The sequence below is a fragment of the Sus scrofa genome, chromosome 6, assembly GCF_000003025.6.
Source record: "Sus scrofa isolate TJ Tabasco breed Duroc chromosome 6, Sscrofa11.1, whole genome shotgun sequence".
NCBI lineage: Eukaryota > Metazoa > Chordata > Mammalia > Artiodactyla > Suidae > Sus > Sus scrofa.
Genome location: NC_010448.4, coordinates 42,275,044 through 42,289,122, shown reverse-complemented (window position 1 = coordinate 42,289,122; position 14,079 = coordinate 42,275,044). Strand labels below are relative to the sequence as shown.

The 14,079-nt window shown below is 42.4% G+C and overlaps 1 protein-coding gene across 3 annotated transcripts in view; it reads right to left on the bottom strand.

The window, feature by feature from the left end:
• ZNF507 (zinc finger protein 507) overlaps window positions 1–14,079 on the bottom strand; it is a 42,573-nt gene that overhangs the window by 27,642 nt on the left and 852 nt on the right. For 2 of the 3 annotated variants that reach the window (XM_003127012.5, XM_021094263.1), the window contains exons 2-3: window positions 5,640–7,777; window positions 3,580–3,697 (exon numbers count right to left, since the gene is read on the bottom strand). In XM_003127012.5, coding sequence (XP_003127060.3) covers window positions 3,580–3,697; window positions 5,640–7,777 — 2,256 coding nt within the window. Of the gene's footprint in view, window positions 1–3,579; window positions 3,698–5,639; window positions 7,778–13,222; window positions 13,317–14,079 lie in introns of all 3 variants that reach the window. The other variant, XM_021094261.1, reaches the window with a different exon arrangement.

The window sequence follows — 14,079 nt, the reverse complement described above, 5'->3', positions numbered from 1 at the left end:
GCCCAAAGCCTTTTAACTCTGTAGGTTTCCTGTGTTTATAACTGCCAGCTATCAATGCAACAAGAGAAAGCAACAGCAAATTATTAAGTGCTATTTAATATGGTATAATTATATTTAGTAAACTGGCAGGTTACAAGGATTAACATGGATATGAAGCGCTCTGAAATACAGGAAACACGGGTCCATGGAAACAGGCCATGTTACTAAACTCACTCTGCAGCAACAGGGCTGGGTAATTCAAATCAAGGTAACCTTACGGCAATACAAACAGAATGACTTGATCATATGAAACTGTTCCTGACGGATATTCAACTATTTATTTACTCTTCTGTCAGCACAAAGTCCATAGGCCACTCACAGCCTGACTGCTTTATATTCAGAAACAAAGCAAGCATAGAAGCTGAAGAACAGGATGGAACAGGAAGAAAACTTAGGTAGAACACTAGCACACAGTGCACGGAAGTGGTACAAAAGAGAACCTACACAGAAATTTAACAAAAGAAAATCCTTAGGTTAAATTTAAGCTTTCTAAAATTGAAATTTTCTTCTGCTAATAACTACTTCTGCCAGGCAGAACAAAATGTCCTAATTTCCTGGCATAAATCTGTAACATTAATACACACACTAATCATAATTATAATCTAAGTATTGCTCTTAATTGGTAGGTTAAAAACTTGGACTTGATTATAAGTGGCACTGTTCCAAATACAGTTTTAAAAAAACTTTGAAAAAATGAAGTGTGAAATATTGGATAATGGTTTTGTGTGAGAAATATTACAGATCAATGACAACTAATAAAAATGACAGATGGAAAAACTTAATATAGCACAGAATAAGAGCCTGTGCTACTTCTAGCAACTGTTTCCAATGGAAAGACGATTGGACTGAAAGTTCAAAAACTTGGGTTTAGTCCTCGCTCTGCCACTTAGTACCAGACTGATCACAGGCAAATTATTTTACCTCTTGAGGACTCAGCTGTCTCATCTACAAACTGGAAATACTAGAACCTCCCAGCCTGGTTTTAAGCCCAGGAACACTCTGTAGTCTCCCTTCCCTGCAGTCTGGACACTACGTGCACGTCTGCATCCAGTCTGACTTGTCACTAGCTGGAGACTTCTTGAGGGCAGGAATCGGTCTGTTCTGCTTGCACAGAATCCCCAGGGCTTGGCAATTTATTTACATTCATGAAGAAACACCACTGCTTTGCCCACGGCTCTCTGAGGGCACCTGTCTTCCTCAATGGGCTGGGCACCTCGAAGGCAGTGACACTTCCATTGCACCCCAAGCCCTCAGCACACTATCTAGCTCAAGATGGGTATACCTGGCAGAATGAGACGTCTGAGGTACCATTACACTGGACCTCTGAGTCAAAAACATGCCATAAGTTATCTTTGCTGGCATGACAGACAGAGACTGGGAACCCCAGAAGCACACATCTTCCTCTTGTTTTTTTTTTTTTTTTGTCTTTTTGCTATTTCTTTGGGCTGTTCCCGTGGCATATGGAGGTTCCCAGGCTAGGGGTTGAATCGGAGCTGTAGCCACCGGCCTACGGCAGGGCCACAGCAACCCGGGATCCGAGCTGCATCTGCAACCTACACCACAGCTCACGGCAACGCCGGATTGTTAACCCACTGAGCAAGGGCAGGGACCAAACCCGCAACCTCATGGTTCCTAGTAGGATTCGTTAACCACTGCGCCACGACGGGAACTCCTTCCTCTTATTTAATATGTTTATTAAATGGCTAAAGACATTTTCATAGAACATGTTTTTGTTTTTTTTTTTTTTCTTTTTAGGGCCGTACTCATGGCATATGGAAGTTCCTGGGCTCGGGGTCCAATCAGAGCTGCAGCTCCCAGTCTACGCCACAGCCACAGCCATGCTAGATCTGACCCATGTCTGCGACCTACATCACGGCTCACGGCAATGCCGGATCCTTAACCCACTGAGTGAGGCCAGGGATCAACCTCACATCCTCATAGATACTAGTTGGGTTTGTTACCACTGAGCCGCAACGGGAACTCCAAACATGAATTATTTTTACCTTCTTTGTGAGCTAAAAACTTGTTCCTTGACCTGACAACTAGATTTTGAAAGATCTAACAGTGAATCAATAAAGCATTGGTAGAGATGGCAGTTCACAGGAACTCTACCACCGCTTCAGAGAACAGCGAATAGAGCTGAGGTGGCGGAGTGGGGGAGAGGCATGGCAAGCAATTTAAAATCCATACGTGTAACCCGAAGAAACAGAGTATGAGCCACAAAGAAAAGATGCTGCAAAAATGGAGTGTGGTGGATACGATGCTAACGCTATGAAGCTCAAACTGGTTATTTTAATTTTGAGCTGACATTTCAATCTTTTTAATTCCGTTTGTGAGTTTTAATTTGTTAATCCATTTGGACAGTTTTAAATGACTGCTTTTGGGGATGGTGCTAGAAAAGACATATTCCACCGCCGGTAGTAACCGCAGGTGGTGCCACTGAGTAGTACTTACTTTATTCCTTCATTAGGGATTTATGGTCCAAAGATATCAAATGTTTTAATGTCTCCTTTAAAGGGATATGGAAACATAATGAATTAAAATAAAAGGAGGCATTCAGGGCTATTCTGTAAAAAGGAAACAAAACCGTTTTAGCTCAGCCATCTATTGCAGAAACAGATGCTATGTCATAAACTCCTTTTGTTTTGGATAGTTTTACAGGGACGGCATCTGTTTGACAAGGGAATTTTGGTGCTACAGTGGTGTCAAAATCAGTTCTTTCAGAAACATTCGAGAATCAGTTATGCTTTCTGGGGTATAATTTAATGAAACATTATGGTAAAACATTTTACTCTGCAGTTGTTTCTAACTTTAATTCTTAGGGAATCTAAAAAGGAAAGTCACCCCAATATGTTTTATTTCCCATAAACACTATGTACCACACTTGAAACATTTAAAGTATATCAATTTAAGTGAGCTGATGCAAGGAAACACAGCTTATTACACTTTATCCCTAATTCTCTGGATGTGGCATCCGCCTTTTCATGGAACTCTAATTGAATCTTTTGATTCTAATATTCCTATTAGCAGACACTTGGCCGACTGGTACCTAACGAGTACATAAAAAGAGGCTGTTTTTTTTTTTTTTTTTTAAATAATGCAGATGAAATCTGGCAGTCACACTTGGGTAAGAATAAGGACACAGCAGGAAGCCTCAGTTAAAGTTTGAGTTGGGGGCCTACCATCTGCAAAAAACTCCGTTCTCAGTGGGTCAACTGGTACCGAGAGAGGAGAGGAGGCTTTCTTTCCTCCCAGCTTGCTGGCATGTTACCTCAGGCTTCCTGCTGCGCTTGGCTCTTACAGGACAGCATAAATTTCAACATACATCGACCCACACAGTTGAAGCTGCGTACTTAGTCATACAGTACTTTGTTGAGTACTCAGGATTTCCACAGGAACAGATCTAAGATTCACTCATGTAATATAAACACGGAGGAGAAGAGATGCAGTTTTAGTCCTGAAAACAACCGTCGTGACAACAAAGAGCATCTTGTGTCTCACACGCTAGACAATGGAGTCTACATAAAAAAATGCAGATACCTTCCTGAGCACATTTTCCATCAGGGATATCGCTGGAAATTCTTGACTCATTAGAGGTTGCTATTGACAAGGTATCTGGAAGACTGTGCTGCTCTCTCTCATGGTTCCTCAGTTGACTCTAAAGAAATGGAGAGAAATTAATATGTAATTTTCAATAAACATACCTGCACAGTTATTAGGAGGCTGTACAAGGAGGAGTTCACTACTTTCATGGCTCAGTATCTAAAACATTACCAACATTTAAACATCGAATGTACCAAAAGACCACTTCACACACGTGACAGCTTCTGGAAAGAACTATGCCAGGGAAAACACAATCCTAACAAAAAAGGCAGTTCCTCTTTTCGTCTTCTCTGAAAGGAAACCACTGCTGTCTCAGGGAGCGCTTATGCATGGCACGTGTGTGCTTCCCGAGCCGCCGGCGGACCCAGTGGAGGAAAGAGCAGCGTGTTCAGAATAACTCAATACTTTCACAAGAATGTATCCAAGCAGCTAATGTCTGGTCTTCTGCTGACTCTGGCTTTAAATATCCACTAAATGTGTAAGAGAGACCACTTGGCACTGCCACTCCAAGGACTTCTTCCTCCTTACCCCATGAATCAAGAGTGCACCAGCAAAAGAAACTCCTGGAACTTCTGCAGCCCGTCTGGATGGCTACTTGTCCAGTGGCCTGAGGCCATTTCAGAATGTCATGGGGGAAACCCAAGTGGCTTTTTAAATTCCTAATTACCTTTTTACTACCAGCTGGACCCCATCTGGGGCTAATCTGAGAAAAAGTCTACATCCCCGCTAGCCCTTTAGGATACACTTCCTCCCCCGCCCCCCAAAATAGTCAACTAGCACACTGAAGAAAAGTTCTAAAGCAACGATCCAATGAATGCAAGTTCCCTTTAAAAACACAGTATTTCACACAGGTTGCTGGTTTTAAGGTAGCACATCAAATGAAAATCGCACTCAAAAGTAATCGTTGAGAGTCCCTTAAATGTCCCACCAAAACATAATTACGTGGCTCTATTTCCACGGCACTGTCTTTCATTAAATCCAATACAGTCCACTTTTCCTCCTGCAATGATATACATCAGTATTGGTTGGTTGCGTAGCAGCTGAAGTAAATAACTTGCATTTTGGGGCCAAGTAAGAGGAAAAATAAGGTTTTTTTGGCATTGATGACAAGGGTCAAATGTGTGTACCCTGTTCCTCCAATGTATATCCCCTTGTAATTTCCCTTCACTTTAAAATTAATGTTTTTTTTTAAGGGCTGCACCTGTGCCATATGGAAGTTCCCAGGCTAGAGGAGGGGTCTAATTGGAGCTACAGCTGCCGGCCTACACCACAGCCACAGCCACAGCCACAGCAACACTAGATCCGAGCTGCGTCTGCGACCTGCATCGCAACTCATGGCAACGCCGGATCCTTAACCCACTGAGCGAGGCCAGGGATGGAACCTGCATCTTCATGGATACTAGTTGGACTGTTTCTGCTGCACCACAATGGGAACTCCCTAAAATTAACACATTTTAAAAAAGATATTATGGAGTTCCCATCGTGGCTCAGTGGAAACAAATCCTACCAGTATCAATGAGGACACAGGTTCCATCTCTGGCCTCGCTCAGTGGGTTAAGAATCTGGCATTGCTGTGAGCTGAGGTGCAGGTCAGACTGAGCTTGGATCCCATGCTGCTATGGCTGTGACGCAGGCCAGCAGTTACAGCTCCGATTCAACCCCTAGCCTGGGTACCTCCATATACTGTGGGTGCAGCCCTAAAAAGACAAAAAATTAAAAAAAAAAATTACACACTAAAACCCGAAAGCAATCAACACAGGGACTGTTCCGGAGGCGGCAGGCTGGGGAAAAGAATCCTACACCAGACATTCTGAGAACACAGATTTCAGTCCCAACGTTAATACTAATTAGTTGGGGTCCCATGGGCAGATCATGAAACTTTTTTGGGCTTCAGGTTCCTTATCTATAAAATGAGGTGGGTGGCCTCTATCTACAAAGGTCCCTGCTTGCTCTGAAGGTCTGAGGTTCTCCGAATGATGTCACGAACAGACACTTACCTTATAATGGAAGGACTCCTCACACTGCTTGCACTGGTATATTCGTGCTTTACAGTGGTTGATCATGTGGCTCTCCAAGTCTTTGCTGTTGTCCGCTATGTGCTCACAGATAGGACACTGATAGGGCTGTCTCTGCCGGTGGACTCGCAGGTGCTGCTTGATGTAGCCCTTGTTGCCGCTGGTGTAGTGACACAGGCGGCAGCGGTAGGGCCGGTCGGCGTTAGGGATGTACTCCACCACGCTGCTTCCTGACAAACCCGTGTCGCTGTTGGGTTGGCACTGGGCGTTGTCTTGCAACTCTTTCAAAATGTCGTCATCGGAAGCGTTTTGGTCTGTCCTTTCCCGTAATTTTTCAATCACGGTGAGCAGGGACATGCTGATGCCTGTCTTTACCTGCCCGTCTGACAATTCCTGCCTACCCTCCGGGAGTGCCACCAAGGTAGGGTTGCTTTGGTTGAAGCTCGTTAACCCCTCTGAAGAGGTTTTAAGTGGGGACATCATTTTAGAATATGCTGCCAACGTACTGTCTACTTGCCTTTGTCCGGTGTCTGGATCTAGGAGGTTGATGTTCCCGTAGTGCCCAAGGTTGGCTCGTGTGAGCTCCACGGCTCTTATAGGCATTGTGACCAGGGCTTCTGCAGCCAACGAGTGCAGCCTGAGAGACTCGGAATTTGTCCTTCTCCGGCCTGGTGGGGCATTCTCATCGGTAGGCAGCCCTTTATTTATTAACTCGCCATCTTTCTTCTCTGTGTTGCTCCAGCCTATGATCAACCCCCCGATGTCCACGGTACACTTCTCGGCATGATAGACGTCGTCGTTTCCTTCACATTCAAGCTTGGCTTCCGTCGCGCTCAGGTTTTTGCCCTCTTCAATTTCGGTGTTCATGAGGAAATGTTTCTGTGACAGAGTTTCTTCGGCACTTGGCAGCCGCTCCACGATCACGTTAACGTGGCCTTTTTTGTTCGGGCTACTGCTGATGATCTTCTGTGCTGAGGAAAGTAGGCTGTCGGCCACCAGATTCTCCTCTGCATCCGAAGCCACCTCTAGCACTTCTTCCTCGTTGGCATCGAGGGTAACTGACTGACTTAGGTGAACCCCCTCTTCCACATTCTGCTCTAAAGGAGATGAAGATGATAAGGGCTCTGAGCTGCAAATCTGCACTTGCACCGATGGCCCGTTGTGGATGCTCAGTTCGTTGTCTCCGATTGCAATGACGACTGCGTCGACCCCGCCAGCTGCAGCAGCCACCGAAGAATCCAGCAGGCCCAGGGGCTCACTTTCATTTTCAAAGATTGGGTAGGAGCAATCAACCTCCCCAGCGTGTTTCCAAGCATGTGTTTTCAACATTCTCTGCTGGCCACAAGTGTAACTACAAAACAAGCATCGATACATGCCATACTGCTCATAGGCATACCATTTCCTCCTGCCCATTTCTGCCACGGATGCCGTCTGGACCATGTGAGTCTGTGGTGGGTTGTCCACACTGACTGCGTTGTCAGGAATGGTTTCGGTATTTCTTTCTGAGGTTCTCGGACACAAGGAGTCAGTGGGGCTTCCACATTGTTGGGCTTTGGGTTGACTGTGACCGTTGGCATCGTTTTCGTGGTCGTTTACCACGTGGGCTTCAAGTTCCTCTTGGCTTTTGGATGTGATATGGCATTCGGAGCACATTAACAACACTTCATCCTGCTGACCATGCTGCCTGACGTGATCTTTTAATACAGAAAAAGACGACGACAGAAACTTACAAAGGCTACATTGGTAAGACATAGCTTTCCCATCATTCTGGGCAAAAGAATCAGGGGTTAAATGGATTTGTGACATCTCAGCCCTTTGAAGAGCAGCAGCAGGTGACTGGGTTACTTTAGCGGGGATCTCACAAGATTCTTGACTTTCAAGAGAGCGTGTTGCAGCATTTGAACGTGACCGTTTTTTCCCAATCAAAAGACATTTTTGTGACTTTTCGTGTTCTACTATCTTGCTTAACTTTTGGATAACGTGGATTAATGGATCTGTTTTAGCTTTTCTTTGTTCATCAATTTCCAATGATGAACTGATGACAGTTTCAGCAGTCAATATAGCTTCCTGTTCCCCAATATCTGGCACCAACATGGCGATGCTGCTGCTTTCTTCCATATCTAAAAAGAAGAATGTATGACCGAAACAAACACCAGGTTACAGGATAATTACAGGCATGTAATTCAGGAAATCTAAACTTATCTTAGAGTTGAAGTTATTTTAGGTATTTTCTAACCCAGCAGCTCCATATTAATATACTTGGCTATCCTCAATAGAGGCTTTTAAGAAGCTCAGAAGTCTTCTTTGGAGTGCTATCCCCTAACAAGGCTGATAATGGACAGCTTCCCATTCTTCATTTCCTTGGAAAGGACTAACAACCCGCAATTCCCTTTTTCTTCACTTTTTCCCCCTCTTTGACATCTAGCTGGTCTTAATCAGTACTTTTTCTCATTTGCACAATGCCCATGCTCCACTCCCCAGAAAAGACTGCTATTCCTTTTTGGAAGGAATGTGGCGGTTCCCAGGGCATGCGGAACCACCTCACCTTATTATGAAATACCATTCTGTAGAGCCAACACACGACTGATAGGGTTCTTGGGAGACAACGTAGCATACCAAATATAATTGTGGTTTTCTTACTAAAATCATAAACACCTATTTTTTTCTCCCCAGATCTTTAGGATTGTGAAAATATGGGTAAGTAGCCTATTGTAAAGGGCATAGTGAATTTTGACAAGTATTATGCAAATGAAACCAAATAAAAGCAATGATCCAGTTCCTTCTTTTACTTCCTTTGATTTATCTTCCTGAAGATAAACCACAAACTATGCTGTGGTTTCTTTCTAGAGGTCATATTAGTGGTCAACGATTACTCACATACACACATACATATTTTTTCCTGAAAGGGAAAGGGGCATCCGCGAAGGAAAAAATTGATATCCTAGTTGTGTTTTAGGTCTAAAAAAAAGCACAGAAGCCTTAGAAGGGGTTATCTGTAGGTTCTAATAATGCATGAGAGCCAAGGAAGTCACTGAACATAAAAGATTTATCTTTCAGTCTGAGTCTTGAATACTCTATTTCCTGGCAATACTTTCATTTCAAACATTTCCTTTGGCTTAAAGTGAGCTTAATTTGTTGACTTGGCTAACGTTTTTCAGTTTAGGCTTTTTTCCAGCGACAAGTTTTGTTTTTCCACATTTTAGGTGCATTCTGGAATCTTATCCACAACATTCGAAAAATGCCAGCAAAATTTCTAATGGCATTAGCTACCAGACCAAAGATCATAGACTAAAGACCACACTATTCTTAAGCCTCAGTCACAGGCTCTGGTCTCTTATTTTAGGAGCTCAATCATGGCGCCTCTTCCCTCAGGTGGCCAAGTTAACATAGAGGGGCCCTTCAATCCTTGCCAAGATCATCCCTAACCTCCCACAAGACCTCACCAGTGCTCTGACCACCTTTAGGCCCAGTTCTCACACATCAACTGACAACAGCTGTGGCTTTTCCTCCCTTTAGTTTTTATTCTTCTTGGTACACTAACTTGCTACATCCAGATCCATGTCATGTGAAAATGCAAACATTTCACTCCCAGTTCTTCAGCACTACTTCTTCCCTCTGCCCGGTGCCACCGGCTTGTCTCTTTTTCCACCTATGTTGCCCTCCCGGCAGGGACTGCATTCCATAGCCCTTACAACAATGACAGTCATGCCTGTGCCCCACAGCCAGTGGCCCTTTGACCATGGTCTCCCATGAATAATCTGAGGACTTCACCTCTCAAGGACTTCTATCGTTTTCAAGTAGGAAGAAGTGCTTTTCAATCTCTACATTTAACCATAAGCTACTCAAGAAGGGACCAGTGTGGGGAACTGATCTGTTTCTGGAGAAAAAAACCCTTTGTGATTTCCTAAGTCAATTTTCTGCTTGAGAATTTCACATTTGGAAGCCAAGGGAAGCTTTGGCTCTTCATGTGACAACTGATTTCCCTTTAGGGTCATTCACTTCAGGCTTTATTTCTTTCAGTTCAATTGTTAAATGCAAATTTCTTAAACAACAGTTAATAGGGACTCCTAGAACGTCCAATTTCTTACATAAGAACAGTGCTCTACTACAGATGGAAGGGCTCCTTCCCATGAAATGTGACATCCACGCAGGCTGACTGATAATCTGGAGGTTAACAAGTGAATGTTTGCTCAACAGGCTCCACACACCCACAGGGTTACAAAGGTGACTCATGTTATCCTTCGTCTGTTTAATGATATAATAGGAGGGAGACAGAGCAGTGCAAATTGCTCCCTGTGGATATTTCAGTGTGTACCTTAAAAAGAAAGTGAAATGAAGAAGAGGAGGAGTTCATCTTATCTCAAGAAAAAGACTAATACAAAAGAATCTGATAAAACATTCCGATTTTAAAGCTGTGTCTGCTCAGGCATTAAGAGCTAATGGAAATTTGCAGCAGATGCTCCAATTTTCCCTGAACATTTATGTAAGTATCTCATTTTAGAGGCTGCATACATTTGGGGATAAGTACAGAAATGGCAGCTATAAAATAGATATGACAACATAAAATACATCAGGAAACACCTGAAAAACCAGTTTGGGTCCACATGGCACCATCAGTGCACAAGTCTCATTAAAACAAAAGTCTCTGTTAAAAAAGGTTAGATAAACAGCTCATAATAAAGTATAAATAGAAATGAAGTTAAATTGACCTTAAGGCCAACTTTTTAAATTTTCACAGAAATTTTACTTAGGCCACCAATGTGCATATACATACACACACATATGGGATTACATGTCATGGGAAGTCAAATTTATTTGAATAATAAAAGAGACAGAAACAAGGAGTACAAATACAACCCCAGTGGCTCAAGAATGATGACAAGGTGGATTATGATAATCTGCATACTATCCATGACCTCCAAGGGATTAGCGTAAATGTCACTTAAAAGAAAATTACCTGGGGGGGGGGGTGAGGGAGAGTGGAGAGGGTAGGATAAAGTACGAAAGGCAAATTTTCTAACTAGAATACCTATGAGTTCATTATACCATTCTTTCTACTTGTGTAAATGCTTAAACAATTCTTTAAATAAAAAGTTAGGAAAAAAATAATTGTTATGTGCAAGGCACCCAGCAAAGTACAGGAAGCATGGAAAACATGTTAAAGTAACTGTACTCATGAAGTTTAAAACTGAGTTCAGCAGATGAGACTAACATATTTAGGCGTTAAAAAGAATCAACAGCTTTTAAATAGCCCAACGGTACACCAGGTGAAATAGGTAGAGGGTAACAGTCAATGGCCAAATCCTAACAGAGACCGAGGAGCTTATTTTGGTCTAGGAAGGGCTTCTGGAAGAGGTAAGACGCACGCTATATTCCAAATGATGAGCATGCTAGACACTATCCCTTTGCCCCCATGGGCTCACTGTCTCCTCCACTTGGCTCTCCATCCTGGGAGGGATTACATCATAGGCTCCCATGCCCTCTGGTTCCTGGCTTTTATGCCAAGGGGGAGCCATGACAGGAGGTCAGGAGGAGGTAGCAGAGGGAAATCAAGATAATCATTTCCAGGAGTTCCCGTCGTGGCTGGCGCAGTGGTTAATGAATCCGACTAGGAACCATGAGGTTGCGGGTTCAATCCCTGGCCTTGCTCAGTGGGTTAAGGATCTAGCACTGCTGTGAACTGTGGTATAGGTCGCAGACACCGGCTCAGATCCTGAGTTGCTGTGGCTCTGGCATGGGCTGGTGGCTACAGGTCCTATTCGACCTGTGGCCTGGGAACCTCCATAAGCCCTGAGAGCAGCCCAAGAAATGGCAAAAAAAAAAAAAAAAAAAAAAAATCATTTCCAGTTCCTCTCCTCTAGGTCACCTTGGCTGGCTGTGTTCCTCAGCAGAGGCCATCCTCCCCTCTCCTGATGCTGTTAGCTCTGGATAACTGGATTATCCCCGTGGTTTGCCTTTACTACAAGTCCTACACCTTTATCATAAGGATCTCTATAAGTACATCCTCCTCGAAACATCCTAATTTGAGTGTGCCATTTTATTTCTTGGAGTTCAGTTGACAAGAAGGCAGCCATAACATTATTAGATGTTCAGAAGTGACAAGAGGCATGCTATCCAGGGATTAGTGAAAAGACCCACATGGGTGAATAGAAAGGTTTACTAGGAGGAGGAGAGACTATAGACATCAGCAAGACTGGGGGTTTCCTGTTTGGAATCTTTAGATATACAATTAGACTAAGTATATCAAGTTGTTACAAATAAATACATACACGTTGTAACCCAAAGCAGAAAAGTTCTCCAACTTTTTCTACAGAGTCTCAAGTCTTTCCTAGACAACAGAATTCCACTGGTAAAAGCTTATCATTAATGTCTGTTCTAAGAGAAGAGCCAAATTATTTCAGGAGTCTTTATTTCCTTATAATTTGCTATTTGGTTTATTTGTGTATCTAATTAGTCCCTTTCAGTTTTAGCAGTATGGTTTATCATAAGTAAAATCAAGTTGAACAGTTCATGGGGGCTTGAGAAAAGCTGTAATTTTCTGTGTACATATGAAGACAGCTCAGTATGTTATATAAAGAGCTTTTTCTTTCAGAGTAAGAATTTGTTCTTTCCAATTAGAAAAAAAATCATGTTATACAAGTAACGGCCAATTCCTTGTTCTTCCCACATTATCGTAACTCTAAAATAGAAGGCAGGGGACATAGCTCACGGGTTCCTCTCCTAGAGGAACCTCAGTTAGCTGTGTGACCTTAGGCAAGTCACTGTGTCTAAAGGCTGTAGATGTGTGCACTGTGTCTCTGCAGATGTAAAAGAGTTGTGTTGGATGAACCTTCATGTTCCTGAACTTTCATGTTCATTATCTATAAAAAGTTACCTGAAATTGCTTACACATTAGATTTACCTTACTAACATTAGTTATAATTTCCTTAAATTAAAAACACCTTAGCTTAATGTAGTTACTAATTGCCCACCAAGAAAAACTGAGTATATATATCAAAGTACATGAATTTCATAGTCTAAAATTTCTTAGCTGGCATCTAGCCTGAGAGACTATTTGAATTTGGCAGCTGCAATTAAGACATACGGTCTAACTAATGTTAACCAATATTCAGATTTAACATTTACTAGGGCACGTATGATGTGCCAAGCAATGGGCTGGCAGCTACCAAAATAAGTAAGAGGGAATCCTTGCCCTTGAGGTGCTCACAGACCAGAGAGTAGATTCTGTATATTACTTTAAATAATGCTGCCCTGCTTTTTTTTTTTTTTTTGCAGATGGGGACTCTGAGGCTCACAGATGTAAAGTAATAGCTGGTTGAAGAACTGGAATCCAGGCCTATCTGATTCTAAATCCATCCTTTCTCAATACACTAATTTTCCTCTTATTTCTTAGTAGGAACAGAAAAGTGGATGAAAATATCAATACTGGAAAGAGCAACAGTCCCTCACAGTTAGGCTCTATCAAACACTTTACTGTGTTTGAGCCTCATAACTCTTTGGGACAGGCTAGTGTGTTACACAACTCTACAAATAAGGAAACACTCAGGGCAGTTTAAGTGACTTACCCAAGGTTACATGGCTGTTAAGTGGCAGAGCCAGTGTCTTTCAAATCAATTCCTGAAATTAATACAGTCCCTTGGATCAATCTTCAAAATCCAGCTGTGGCCAAGAATGAAAGTATATAGTATCAAACATTTCTCTTTCTTGGTGAAACAAAGCAATGTTTTGTTTGTTTGTTTGTTTTCAGTATATAATTGCCCAATATTGCATGTCATAAAGAAATTCAGAGGAATGCTCATGCAACCAGATCACGTGACACAAATTTACAAAATTTACCTAACAAGCAGACTTCAGGATTTTGCGAAGGTTAGAAAAAACAGCTCTAGAAACTTCTCCAATAAATTGTGTATTTTATGTTTTAGCTCAGAATTTTTATCTAATTGACTCAAAATACTACCTACTGGTTCGATTGCTAGCACTTTCTAATGAAGAAACAATATATTGTACATTGCCCCTTTAACCTTAACCAAAAACAATCTAAAGGGTGATTCTGCACATCCAACAATTTTACAACTGAATGGCAGCCTGAAAAGATAAGACACAGTGGACTGACCTATATATCTTCTAATGCAGTTTCTTGCCCCTGTTCTACTTTTCTTTGCTACTGTTTATGTTAGCTTGAATGAACCTAAAAGATCAAAGAACGCGAATTCCTTTCACCTAGAATGCAACTTCATGATGATGGTTAAGTAAACAGTTCACTGCCAGGGCAGAAAGCACGTATTTGGCTTTCCTCTGAATTAATTTTAAACGGGTTAGTGAGGTAAAGGAATGTAGAGCCAGGCTTTCTCTTTTGATCAATGATGCAACCCATACACTGAGTCAGAATACTTTAGAAAGTACACACTCAAAGAGGTGATAA